The sequence below is a fragment of the Protopterus annectens genome, chromosome 4.part0 (genome assembly GCF_019279795.1).
Source record: "Protopterus annectens isolate FY-2018-M chromosome 4.part0, PAN1.0, whole genome shotgun sequence".
NCBI classification, from domain to species: domain Eukaryota; kingdom Metazoa; phylum Chordata; order Ceratodontiformes; family Protopteridae; genus Protopterus; species Protopterus annectens.
The window spans coordinates 974,405,185-974,420,380 of NC_056733.1; the positions used below are offsets into that span (position 1 = coordinate 974,405,185).

At 44.1% G+C, this 15,196-nt stretch overlaps 1 protein-coding gene across 4 annotated transcripts in view; it reads left to right on the forward strand.

The window, feature by feature from the left end:
- Positions 1-15,196, forward strand: part of LOC122799705 (mitogen-activated protein kinase 9) — a 1,999,785-nt gene that overhangs the window by 874,375 nt on the left and 1,110,214 nt on the right. For all 4 annotated transcript variants that reach the window (XM_044068940.1, XM_044068939.1, XM_044068938.1 and 1 more), the window contains exon 5: positions 2,617-2,675. In XM_044068940.1, the coding sequence (XP_043924875.1) occupies positions 2,617-2,675 (59 nt within the window). The remainder of the gene's footprint in view (positions 1-2,616; positions 2,676-15,196) is intronic.

A 15,196-nucleotide genomic window follows, 5' to 3' on the forward strand; every position in this document is an offset into this window, starting at 1 on the left:
AAATAAGAGACCAGGGAACACTCTCACTTAAAATAGTCCAGTATGCAAGCAGTAGTATCCACAAAGGAGAGTCTGAACTTAAGAAATCCTTCCACCCTGAATTACAGTCCAAAAGGAATTTGGGAAGAATAAACAAGGGATTCTTCCCCCAAGTCCAGATCCTCATCTGAGGAAGCCAGTTCCGTAGGCTTCTTGATGGGAATGGAAGACCTGGGGGAGCAGGAGCAGCGTCCCCTTGAAGTGGCTTCAAGGCCATCAAAGCATTAAACAAACCCTGAGTGAAATCCAGCCGTTCATGTGGGGGATCCTTCACAACAGGGGGAAATATGCTTTGTCTTTTGTTTCGTTTTCTGCGGGACATCCACTCGAAACACCCTTGGAGGGTCAGATCACTGATAGTACTCTATAAAAGTTGTAGGAATCTCCTTCCTTTCTAAAGGCTGAGGAATCCCCCTCAGTCCCATTGATATTATCAGATGAGGTTCCCCACAATGTCAGGCACAGACTGCAAGAACGTGAGTGAAGCTGGATCCATATCGGCCCCTAGGGTGGCGGCAGAGGAATCAAAAGCAAGCACCATACAGTCTTCAGGGCTTTCACCAGCCCCTAGGGAGACATCCAGGGAGGCTGTACAGCAGCTTGATGTTTTTGGCTTTTTTTTTTTTTTTGGCCGAGGGATGGGCCTGTGAATGGGAGGATTCCACCACAGCACTCTGATCCAACAACTTATGACGCTGGTTCTCTAGGTATGTGAACAAAGAGGAAGAGACAACTATGTAGAGTCTTGGACACAAATGGTTGGCAGGTTGAACATGGTGTATGATACTGGGAAGCACCCAAACAAAACAGTTACTGGTCATGATGGTCTTTATGAGAAATCTGCCTCCCACACTGACATTTTCCCTTTCTGATTGACTTGAACACAATAACAAACAGTAAGAAAAGGAAGAGAAGAAACCATAATGGTACACTTATCTGAAAAATGGCTTGGTATCTGACGCAGCAGAAGGGCATTCAGGCTGATATTAGGTAATGGCGCTCAGACTGGTGGCAAATAAGTTCTGAGTGCTTGCATCAATACATCACCTGTGTGTCCTTTGTTTTGCATGGGGAGCATACGTGTGATGTACGGCACCTATAAGAGCTGAAGACTTTGGTGTACTGGCTAGAAGTTGGGCTGTCCTTGGCAGGAAATCCTTAATGTAAAAATTTCTGCAGCAGTGATATGGAAAGATATCAACATATGCACATAACCACAGCAGAAGGTATTCAGGAAGAGCTCTGTTGCTCATCTCCTTTGTACCAAGTTTGAAGGATTTGTACTTGCCAAGCTGACTCTTTCCAAATGCTTGCCGACTGTATTGTCTTCTGCATCAGATGGCTCACCAACCACCTCTTTGGAAATACTGTGAAGTTTCCTCAAACAACTGTCTACCTCCGGTGCTTGCTTTAAGAATGTCTCCATTGCAGGCTCTTCTAACATTGTCACTTGGTCTTTGATTCACGCCTTTCCTAAGAATGGTCTCCACTTCAGCGTACGAAGTTGTGGTACATTCATGACGTCTGCTCTGAGACCGCTTGTGTGTTCATCTAGCTGCTTACAATTTGGTTGTAGGTTGGGATTCAGCCCTAACAAAAACACATTGAAGGGGTCCTTGATACTGGAAGTAATGATTCCTTTTTCTCCGTTAATAATTAGGGGAGTTTTTTAATAGGTCAGGAGTATCTGTGCCTCCATTCAGCTGTACATAAGTTTGCCCTCTACCATTTGGTGTTCACTGTACTTTGGGCAAGTGTGCACTTTTATGTAACTGGTTTGTAATGTATTTTTTTCTTTGTCTTCTGTCTCCCATTGCCTTTTGACCTTCATTAATACTGTCATCCAGACAAACTCTTTACCCATCCATTTCCTTCTGTGTTCGGGTTGCAGTCAGGGTTGTATGCAATGTGCCAGGGAGCTTGGTTTAGTAATGTCAGATTGTGGGTGTTTTGTTAATTTTGTTGGAAGGTTGTTGCTGATTGCATGGGTGTGACCTAGCACTGGGCTATTGAGTATGCACATACTTTTGGAGCAAGCATGCTATGTTGTGTCACACACTGATAAAGGTGACTGGTTACCCTTGCAGTTTGTGATTTTTTAGGGTAAAAAAAGTGAAAAATACTAAATTTTACTTTAGTTGTAGGGAAGAGATGCCAAACAGGGAGCCATGAAGAAAGGTTGTGTGATAGATCAGCTGTGAACAGTAATAACAGTAATAACGTGACAGTTGTATTTTCTCTAATCTCATTTTATCCATGTTACCTTTTGCATGCATCAGGTAGCAGGCACGTGCTTTTTGCACATTGCATGTAGACTCCTTGTGACAACAAAAGTTTAGTTGTGGTTGAAGGAATAGGGTCCGTTTGTGCGATCAGATGATCTTCACTTGAAGTCATGTGACATGCACCCCATTCTGTAGAAACTGCCAGATTGTGAAACATGAATAGTAAACTACTGCTAACAAAATTAGACTGACTTTTAAACGTGCAACTCGTTTTTCTAGAAATAACATTGTGAGTTTTAAAATAAAGTACATTGGTATTTTCTGACACTTTTTCATGTTTTTTCTTTTGTAGATTATTAGTTTGTTAAATGTTTTCACCCCACAAAAGTCACTGGAAGAGTTTCAAGATGTGTAAGTATGTCGCCGAACCTTGCACACAAAAGCCTTTTAATGTAAAGTAAAGGTTACTTGTTTGCATGTTGGCTTTACGTCTGTTGTTTGAATAGTTTAGTATATAAAAATAAAAGTTAATCATGATTTTGATGCAGCTATGAGCATTGTCATGCAACTTTCTGACTGTCTTACAAAGCACATTCTGTTTTATTAGTAATCCGCACAGGGGTGCAGTGTATTTCGTTGTTAAATTGAGAGTCAAGCCTGTGTATGTAAATTGTAGGCATTCTGCAGCAGTATTTATAGTTTTGGTTTCTAGTCACCACTGTTTGCTGTGGTGTAACTAGGCTTCCCCTACATTCAAAGTACCCCTTCACTTGAGCGCACAGTAAAGTTTTGTCAATGGCAGAGTTGCCTAATAAAAGTGCAGCCCTGTCGTTATCATCTTGCAGTTTTTCTCTCCTCTTGGAAAGTTTGGTCATGTGACTGCAGTATCCGTTTGTCAGCAGTTTGTTAGTTATTGTTAAAGTTTTTCACATCATGTCTATATTCAAGTTTATCTATTGATTGTTTGCTTGCAGACTGACTTCCTCGCTGAAGTAACTTAAATATGGTAGGCAGGCTGCACTTGAAGAGTTTCTGCTTATGTTTTCATTTATTTTTCTTTATCTTTGTTCTTCTGATGACACTGTTAGTTGTTAAACACTGTAAGAGATTTACTAGGACTATGAAAAAAAAAGACTGAACAACATCAGTGCATTTTTTTAAATCATAGAGAAGCTGAGCGTGAGGCAAAATGTCAGATGTACACAAGAAGTCAAAAAGAAAACCCAGAGCAAGTCACTACACTATGATGTGATGAACAGGAGGAACACAGACACCCTCTAATTCGATGTTGGTAGCTGTGTCACTGCTGCCTTTGTTCTATGAGCCAGTCCAGAGGCAATGATTTACAATGGATTACCTACAAGTTCTGCAAGATGCAGCCCAGCCTGATCCCTGTTGCTCATGCAGCTTCAGTGGGTGTCAGGCTTTTTTTGTTTACTAGACAAGCATAACTGGGCAGTACCCATGTTCAGCAGAAGCCCAGGGCGAATAGATCTGCAAAATTACATGAATGCATAATTAGTAAAATGCTTACAGTAGAGTATAAAAAATAAATTCTGTGTTCATTTTAAATAACTGTACAGTTGCAACTAAATGTACATCCATGTGTAAGTACACCTAAAATCCACACAAGACTGCAGCCTTCGGGTTGTTAAGGTTGCTAAGTCTAGCTTCTTAGCTAACATCCATTCAGAATGTCTACCCTGTATCTGCAGTCAGCAAAAGCATCTGTTCAACACCAGCGCATCATAAGTGCACAAACTCGTCATAAGAAACTGTCCCATCTTCTGCTGAATGTACATTATATGCGTTGTTACTGCCACCAGTGCTTAATCTGCTGCAGTGACATCACCCTAGTGCATCCCATGACCCACAGATATTCAGTGCTTAATCTGCTACAGTGACATCATCCTAGCGCATCCCATGACCCACAGATATTCACTGCTTAATTTGCTACAGTGACGCATCATCCTAGCGCATCCCATGACCCACAGATATTCAGTGCTTAATCTGCTACAGTGATATCATCCTAGCGCATCCCATGACCCACAGATATTCAGTGCTTAATCTGCTACAGTGATATCATCCTAGCGCATCCCATGACCCACAGATATTCAGTGTTTAATCTGCTACAGTGACGCATCATCCTAGCGCATCCCATGACCCACAGATATTCAGTGTTTAATCTGCTACAGTGACACATCATCCTAGCGCATCCCATGACCCACAGATATTCAGTGCTTAATCTGCTACAGTGATATCATCCTAGCGCATCCCATGACCCACAGATATTCAGTGTTTAATCTGCTACAGTGACATCCATCCTAGCGCATCCTATGACCCAAAGATATTCAGTGCTTAATCTGCTACAGTGACATCATCTTAGCGCATCCCACAACCCTCAGATATTCAGTGCCTGATCTGCTACAGTGACATCATCCTAGCGCATCCCATGACCCAAAGATATTCAGTGCTTAATCTGCTACAGTGACATCCGTCCTAGCACATACCACGACCCACAGATATTCAGTGCTTAATCTGCTGCGGTAACATAATCCTAGGACATCCCATGACCCGCATATATTCACTGCTTAATCTGCTACAGTGACATCATTCTAGCGCATCCTATGACCCAAAGATATTCAGTGCTTAATCTGCTATAGTGACATCATCCTAGCTCATCTCATGACCCACAGATATTCATTGCTTAATCTCCGGCAGTGACATCATCCTAGTGCATCTCATGACCCATAGATATTCACTGCTTAATCTGCTACAGTGACATCTGTCCTACCGCATCCCATGACCCACAGGTATTCACTGCTTAATCTGCTACACTGACATCCATCCTACCACATCCCTTGACCCACAGATATTCAATGTTTAATCTGCTACACTGACATCATCCTAGTGCATCCCATGACCCACAGATATATTCAGTACTTAATCTGCTACAGTGACATCATCCTGGCACGTCCCATGACCCACAGATATTCATTGGTTAATCTGCTGCAGTGACTTCATCCTAGCACATTCCGTGTCCCACAGATATTCACTGCTTAATCTGCTACAGTGACATTATCCTAGCGCTTCCTATGACCCACAGATATTCGGTGCTTAATCTGCCACAGTGACAACTGTCCTAGCTCATCCTATGACCCACAGATATTCACCGCTTAATCTGTTACAGTGACAACCATCCTAGCATCCCATGACCCTCAGATATTCAGTGCTTAATCTGCTACAGTGACAGCATCCTAGCAAATCTCATGACCCACAGATATTCCTTGCTTAATCTGCTACAGTGATATCCTAGCACATCCCTTGACCCACAGATATTCAGTACTTAATATGATACAATGATATCATCCTAGCGCATCCCATGGCCCGCAGATATTTACTGCTTAATCTGCTACAGTGACGTCCATCCTGGCGTATCCCATGATCCACAGATATTCACTGCTTAATCTGGTACAGTGACATCACTAACACATCCCATGACCCACAGATTTTCACTGCTTAATCTGCTACAGTGACATCCGTCCTGGTGCATCCCATGATCCACAGATACTCAGTACTTAATCTGCTACAGTGACATCATCCTAGCAGATCCCATGACCCATAGATGCTTAATCTGCTACAGTGACAACCATCCTAGCGCATCCCATTAACCACAGATATTCCGTGCTTAATCTGCTACAGTGACATCATCCTAGCCCATCCCATGACCCACAGATATTCAGTAGTTAATCTGCTACAGTGACATCCATCCTGGTGCATCCCACGACCCACAGATATTCACTGCTTAATCTGCTCCAGTGACATCATCCTAGCACATCTCATGACCCACAGATATTCAGTGCTTAATCTGCTACAGTGATATCATCCTGGTTCATCCCATGACCCACAGACATTCAGTGCTTAATCTGCTACAGTGACATCATCCTAGCACATCCCATGACCCACAGATATTCACTGCTTAATATGCTACAGTGACAGCCATCCTGGCGCATCCCATGACCCACATATATTCACTGCTTAATCTGCTCCAGTGACATCATCCTAGCACATCTCATGACCCACAGATATTCAGTGCTTAATCTGCTACAGTGATATCATCCTAGTTCATCCCATGACCCACAGACATTCAGTGCTTAATCTGCTACAGTGACATCATCCTAGCACATCCCATGACCCACAGATATTCACTACTTAATCTGCTACAGTGACAGCCATCCTGGTGCATCACATGACCCACATATATTCACTGCTTAATCTGCTACAGTGACATCATCCTAGCACTCCCGTGACCCACAGATATTCACTGCTTAACCTGTTACAGTGACATCCATACTGGCGCATCCCATGACCCACAGATATTCACTGCTTGATCTGCTACAGTGGCATTATCCTAGCGCATCCCATGACCCACAGAGTTTCACTCCATAATCTGCTGCAGTGACATCATCCTAGCATATCTCATGACCCACAGATATTCAGTGCTTAATCTGCTGCAGTGACATCATCCTAGTACATCTCATGACCCACAGACATTCAGTGCTTAATCTGCTACAGTGACATCATCCTAGCACATCCCATGACCCACAGATATTCACTGCTTAATCTGCTCCAGTGACATCATCCTAGCACATCTCATGACCCACAGATATTCAGTGCTTAATCTGCTACAGTGATATCATCCTAGTTCATCCCATGACCCACAGACATTCAGTGCTTAATCTGCTACAGTGACATCATCCTAGCACATCCCATGACCCACAGATATTCACTGCTTAATATGCTACAGTGACAGCCATCCTGGCGCATCCCATGACCCACATATATTCACTGCTTAATCTGCTCCAGTGACATCATCCTAGCACATTCCGTGTCCCACAGATATTCACTGCTTAATCTGCTACAGTGACAACCGTCCTAACTCATCATATGACCCACAGATATTCACTGCTTAATCTGCTATAGTGACAAGCATCCTAGCACGTCCCATGACCCACAGATATTCAGTGCTTAATCTGCTACAGTGACATCCTAGTGCATCCCATAACCCACAGATATTCACTGCTTAATCTGCTCCAGTGACATCATCCTAGCACATCTCATGACCCAGAGATATTCCGTGCTTAATCTGTTACAGTGACATCCTCCTAGCACATCCCTTGACCCACAGATTTTCACTGCTTAATCTGCTTCAGTGACATCCATCCTGGTGCATCCCATGACCCACAGATATTCAGTACTTAATCTGCTACAGTGACATCATCCTAGCCCATCCCATGACCCACAGATATTCAGTAGTTAATCTGCTACAGTGACATCCATCCTGGTGCATCCCACGACCCACAGATATTCACTGCTTAATCTGCTCCAGTAACATCATCCTAGCACATCTTATGACCCACAGATATTAACTGTTTAATCTGCTGCTACAGTGACATTATCCTAGCACATCCCATGACCCACAGATATTCAGTACTTAATCTGCTACAGTGACATCATCTTGGCACATCCTATGACCTGCAGATATTCAGTGTTTAATCTGCTACAGTGACATCATCCTAGCACATCCCATGACCCACAGGTAGTCAGTGTGTAATCTGCTACAGTGACGTCATCACTGATGAAAACCATATAGTCAAAGTACGGGAATCCACTTTCAACAGCAGACCTGTAACCAGTGGTGATCCACAGGGATCAGTCCTGGAATCTCTGCTGTTTTGAAGTCTATTTCTCCGAAGTGCAAGAATAAACTAAAGGCCTGTGGATGACAAAGTTTGCTGATGACTGCAATCTGGGATTGGTGGTGGAATCTCCAAATGATGTCAGCATCCTACAAGTGGGTCTTACACAAACAACTGACTGGTGCCAAAGTCATGGCCTTAAATTCAATGCAAAAAAATGTATCATCATCCCTTTCGGTAAGAGTGATGTCCCTGCTAACTACCACATCAATAACAACACCCTAAGTATGCACTCAGTGGTAGACACCCGGACACACAGGTTGACAACAACCTTGGCTGTGACCACCATTTTCCACAGTGGTATGAAGGGCATTCTATATAATGGCATTGCATCCAGAAAACAAGGCGTTACAGTATCTGTACTCTTCTCTCATCAGGCCAGTAATTGAGTACAAACTCCCCTTTTGGTATGTACTTTTTCAAGCAACTGCAGAGACCAGAATGGTTCCTCACAAGGAAAATTCAAGGTCTTCAGCACCTGTCCTATGTGGATTGTCTGAAATCACGGATGTTCATCGTGTTACCCTGCTGCAGTCATCACACTTGGGTTATCCTGCCGTCAGGCAGTCCCACAGTCGGCCAGAGTTCCAAAGTCTTGGTCCGGCGTCGGTTGCTGTCGCTTCTTCACTGACATCAGTGCGCCAGGGGTATATAAGAGGCATCCAACGCCATTTTCTTCAGTCTTTCTTGTTGCGCGGTGCCCGAAGCAGAAGCAGTTCGCAAGTGCCGGTCGGCCGACACCTGAGATTTTTTAATCGAATTTCAGTCTGAAGTCTTCAATAAAGCTAAGTACCCCGTTGGGGAACCTTTTCTTGCCTCAGTCCGATGTCAGAAAAAGTTAACAGTTGCATTTCTTGTGAGAAGCAAATACCTCATAAGGACTTACATTCTTATTGTATTCCTTGCCTAGGCCCAGACCACGACGTCACAGGTTGTCTGTTTTGTGCTAGGTTTAATAAACGAACTATCAAACGCCGTTTTGACTTACTTCGCACAACATTACTTTGGTAGGAAATTTAATTATATCATGCCGTTGGAGCAGCCGACGACCGGCATGCATAAGAAACGCAAAGATAAGGACAGGCAGCCTAGGACCAAGCCAGACTCCGAGGCCTCTGCTGGGCCTGTCGCCGGTTCTCCGGTTTTCAGTGAGGCGCCTACGCAGCCCCTGACGACCACGGAATTGGAACCCCAGATAGCTGCGAATTCTCGAGTGGAGTGTACTAGGCCGTCACAGCCATCTTCATTAGGCCCTTCTGACACCGGAGCAGAAGGAGATCCCGGTGCAGTAGAAACACCTTCGGTTGCTGAAGGTGTCTTCAGACCGACTACACTCACCATTAAATCTTATGCTAAGCTTAAATCTCGATTAAAACCAAAAAAGACTGTACATCAGCCTACAATTCAAGGCCCCATGCCTAAGAAACAGATGCTTAAGATGGCTGAAGATTTGATTACCCTAATCAGGGGTTCCCATCCCCCTCCAGATAAAAGACCAAGACAAGAGGAGGATTATGCTTCCTCTGACCAGGTTTCAATTTCCTCAGATTCTTCTGAGGAACAGGATTACGCTTTTCCCCCTTATGAAGACTCTGATGCTGAAGACTCTATTCCCTCAGCATCTCCCCCTGAAGACTACTCCTTTGGGAAAACTTTACACACCATGAGGGAACATTTCCACTGGGAAGGACAGCACTACTGTGATTCAAAGAAAAGGCTCTGAGAGTTCCTTTTGCTACCCCAGCACAGACCACTTGCTATCCCTCCAGTTTTAGACATTGTGGATGATGTTTACTTAGAGTCTAGTCTAAATCCAGACTCTCTACCGCCTGCTCCAGCCAAACCAGACAGATACTACAGAGTACCTGACTCACACAAATTCCTTTATAAAAGCCCTGTGGCTGATCCAGAAACAATTTCCCAGGGTCCCAAAGGGGTTAAAGCTTCTATGGCTAAAAAACCTGTACCCTCTGAAAGGGATTCCAGAGCCCTAGATAGATGGGGAAAGAAGTTATACACCTCAGCTACTCTGGCTATGAGAGCTTTAAATTGTCAGTTTCACATGCTGAAATATCAGCAATTAAAACAAAAAATGAGCACACATTCTGAACAGTCTGAATTCAAGGAAATGCAGGATCTGTTGCATGCAGCTGAACAGGTGGGCAAACATACTTTACAATATGTGGATTTGATTCATTGGAAGCTTCATGTAGAGCAGCTGTTACTGGGTCTGTCATACGTAGACATGCTTGGTTAAAAGAACAAACCCTACCTGATCATGTTAAAGCAAAGTTATTGGATGCACCTTTACAGCAGGATGTCTTATTTGGTGTCAAAGCAGAAGAGGTTTTAAAGAAAATGGAGGATAAGGCAAAGTCTATGCAGACGGTCAAGGGTTTTTTACAGGTACAACCCCCTCGTTTCAGCAGAAATTGGCCAGCAAAAAACTGGTCCTTTCCAGCTTCTGACAGATCACAGAGGGGCAAATACAGATGCCCAAGGGGCAGAGGTCAGCCCCAAGGCCCTTACAAACCTCGCCAATGGGGTACTGCTACCCAGAAGGGAGGAGAAGACAGGCCCCAAGCTAGCAGAAGACAAACACAATGACTCAACCCTCAAATTACCAAGCAAATCTCTCTTGGCAGCTCCCTTGGGAGGAAAATTAGCACTTTTTGCAGACAACTGGCACATCATCACAAAAGACAAATGGGTCCTAAACATTGTCTCACAAGGATACAGATTCCACTTTCATACCTTGCCAAGGATAACAGGAATGCCAAACCTGCCACCGAATCAATGGACAGAAGCACAAAAACAAATTACAGCTCTCATGAACATGAGAGCCATTCAACAGGTACCTGCACAGGAGCAAGGACAAGGATTTTACTCAAGAGTCTTTCTAGTCCCCAGAAAGGACAAAGCATGGAGACCCATTCTGGATCTTTCAATTCTGAACACCTATCTGCAAGGACCAAAATTCAAGGTGCTAACACTACAGCAGCTTCTTCCCATGCTGGGCAAGAAGGCTTTGCTAGTAACGTTGGATCTCAAGGAGGCATTCCTGCATGTCCCTATCGGACAAAATTGCCGAAGATACCTCCGCTTCATTGCAGGTTCAACCCATTATCAATTCTCTGCACTGCCCTTTGGCTTATCTACTGCGCCCAGGGTCTTCACAAAATGCCTGGCACAAGTAATTGCATACTGCAGACAAAGAGGAATTCAAATATAGCCATACCTGGACGACTGCCTTATTCAAGCAGAAAGCAAGGACATTCTTTAAAGCATCTGGCATTTGTCAAACACCTTCTAAGTTGCTTAGGGTACACAGTAAACGAAAAGAAATCAAAACTAGTGCCCTCACAAAACATAATATTCCTGGGTGCCAGCTTGAATACAACGGCCCAGATGGCTTAATCTCACGCCAGACAAGCAACAACAGCTGACTCATACTTCAAAATAATGGCAACAAAGGCCCAACTCCCTGCAAGAAAAATTCTGCAGGCCTTGGGATTCATGGCATCTTGCATACTACTAATACCATTTGCAAAACTGCATATGAGGAAATTACAATGGTACCTGAAAAGCGTATTGACTCAGCACAGCCACAGCTTAGAAACAATGATACCACTCATTCCCTGCCTTCAACGGGAGTTTCTATGGTGGGTACAGGCATGTCACCTCAACAAGGGCCAGCTTTTCACCTTACCCACAGCCAGGCAAACTTTAAACAGATGCATCGGACTATGCCTGGGGGAGCACACATGGCAGGACAGTGCATTCAGGGTAAATGGACTACAGATCAAAGGCATCTGCATATCAATCAGAAAGAAATGCTAGCAGTACAGAATGCCCTAACAGCCTTCAAGGACCTCTTACACCCAGGACAACTAATAATAAAGACGGACAATACCACAGTAATGTGGTACATAAACAAGCATGGGGGCACACATTCCTACCCTCTATGCAGGCAAGCAATGACCTTGTGGAACACAGCTCTGTCTTACCAAGTTCAACTACAAGCACAATTCCTGCCAGGAAAGAAAAACACATTGGCAGACGACCTAAGCAGAAACATCATGGATCCCCACGAGTGGAAACTAGATCCACAAGTATTTGCAATGATAACTCAAAAATGGGGACGCCCAGACATAGATCTGTTTGCCAACCCCCAAAACTACCAACTTCAAAAATTTTGCACAAGGACATTCCACCCACAAGCTTGGAAAGTGGACGCCCTCTCATTCAGTTGGAAAACATTAACAGTGTATGCCTTTCCTCCGCTGCCTCTTCTAGCAAAGGTACTGCTGAAAGTCAGATTAGAGAGGCCACAAATGATGCTCATTGCACCAGACCGGCCACGCCAACACTGGTATCTAATTCTAAGGAACATGGCCCACAGCCCACCATGGATTTTACCACAAATTCCTCACCTGCTCACCCAGCGAGACAATCACATTCTACACAGCCAGCTCAAGACTTTAAACCTGGCTGCATGGCAAATTACCTAAACAACCAGCCAACACCTCTATCCAAAGCTGTTATGGATGTCATCCTGGAGGCCAGGAGGCCTAGCACCAGGAAAACCTATTCAGACAAATGGAAAAGATTTTGCGCCTGGAACCAGGCTAAAGGCCAAAATCCCCTTGATCCATACATTCCTCAGATTCTACGATATTTAACTGAGATGTCGCACAAAGGACTTTCCTTTTCATCTATTAAGATCCACGCCTCAGCAATTTCAGCCCATTACAACACGGATCCTCCTTTATTTTCACATACACTCCTAAGACAGTACCTAAGAGGGGCTAAGAACATAAGACCGCCCAGGAGAGCACCAACACCTACTTGGGATCTCAACTTTGTTCTGGAAAAGCTTACACTGCCGCCCTTTGAACCAGCTTTTTCAGCTGATTTAAAATTTCTTTCATGGAAAACTGCCCTGCTACTAGCAATAACTTCAGCTAGAAGAGTCTCAGAGCTACAGGCACTAATGGCAGTGGAGCCTTTCCTCATTTTTCATCAGGACAGAGTCTCTCTACGAACTAACCCTTCCTTTATGCCAAAGGTGGTATCCAGTGTGGCCCTAAACCAAACCATTCATTTGCCCACCTTTTTTCCAAATCCCCAGAACAAAGGAGAAAGACTCCTGCACTCTTTGGACATTCACAGGCAATTACGTTACTACTTGGATAAAACTAAGGCTTTCAGAAAATCTGACCAGCTCTTTGTAGCCTATGCTGCAGGATCACAAGGAAAAGCTATCTCAAAACAGACCATTTCAAAATGGATAGGGCATTGCATACGTTTCTGCTACACGCATCATGGGAAACCGGTGCCTGCTAACATTAGGTCCCACTCCAGCAGGGCTACAGCTACATCAGCAGCCTTTCTCAGGGGGGTGCCAACCACGGATATTCTGGAAGCTGCAACTTGGAGTTCAGTGCACACCTTCACTAAGCACTATCACTTACCTCTATATTCTAAAACTAGAGCTGGTTTTGCCACTGCAGTTTTGCAGGGCCTACTAGCTTCTTCTAATCCTGTTTAACTCCACCACCCATCCTTAACTTTGGGATTTAACCCAAGTGTGATGACTGCAGCAGGGTAACACGATGAACATAGTACAGTTTTGTACCTACCATAAATGTAGATGTTCGAGTGTTCACCCTGCTGCAGTCCAGGTTACCCTCCCTCCAGCCCCTCTGAACTAACTAGACTTATCTATACCTTTCTATCCTATACAACCTCTGTGGTGTATTTGCTTGTGACTGAAGGTATTGTTTTATTTTTATATGTATATTTCTATATAGCAATATGTATTGCCTATCTATTGGGGGCACCTGACATCTGGGGCAAGAAAAACTGAAGAAAATGGCGTTGGATGCCTCTTATATACCCCTGGCGCACTGATGTCAGGGAAGAAGCGACAGCAACCGACGCCGGACCAAGACTTTGGAACTCTGGCCGACTGTGGGACCGCCTGACGGCAGGATAACCCAAGTGTGATGACTGCAGCAGGGTGAACACTCTAACATCTACATTTATGGTAGGTACAAAACTGTACTTTACTTTATCCTGTTCCATACAGACTGCTCTGAGGCGATATCTGCTGGTTCACACAGACTACTCTGAGGCGATCTCTGCTGGTTCATACAGACTACTCTGAGGCGATCTCTGCTGGTTCATACAGACTACTCTGAGGCGATCTCTGCTGGTTCATACAGACTACTCTGAGGCGATCTCTGCTGCTTCATACAGACTACTCTGAGGCGATCTCTGCTGCTGCATACAGACTACTATGAGGCGATCTCCGCTGGTTCATACAGACTACTCTGAGACGATCTATGCCTTGCATATAAGGCAAACTTTGTCCTGCTTTAGTGGAAATGTCATATCTGCAAGTCAAATTGTACACAGGTTACTTGCTCTAAAGACCTTAACTTGGTATGTGATATTAATAGAGTCTGCTGGAGGGACAGATTTGTCTCCCAGCAGTTACCACACCTTTGGAACAGACTCCCACTTCATGTCACACAGAGCACATCATTGGCCCGCTTCAAATGCAATCTGGACGATTGGATGGGTAACCATAAATTCACCTGGCGGGAGTGTTCCACCTGTGTCCCACTTGGAGAGGGGCAGTTGGTGCTGATCATGGAAATAAGGGTAGAACTTGGCTAGGCTTGTAAGGTCCCTAGAGCTATTAGCCTAGTAACTTCCTATGGATATATTATCTGCAGTTTGTTCTTGTGAAGAAAATCTGCTTTAAATGATATAGTTGCTACTGTTGCATCAGTCACTACTCATTGTTTACCATGTATGTGCGACTGTGAAGTTTGCATGGCTGCATTCTTGGGATCTCCCAGGTGATGATAGAAGTGAGATTTTTAAATTCAGTCTTGGATAGAGATTCAGGGTTTGGCTCCTCTGTTGCAGAGGTTATCAAAAAGTGTGATGAAAGGAGCAAGTTGATCCAGGGAATCAAGATTTTACAGCTCTTTTTCCAGAACGTTCAAAGGCTTTTTTCTCTCTTCATCCAGTTTTGGCAAAAAACAGAATAAACAGTCTCAACAAAATTTAGGTAAGCAGATGTTTAAGAGGAAATAGCAAGGGGGTTCTAAAAAGTTTTTGAACATCCAAAAATCAAGGACAGTTCAACAAGTCTGAAAG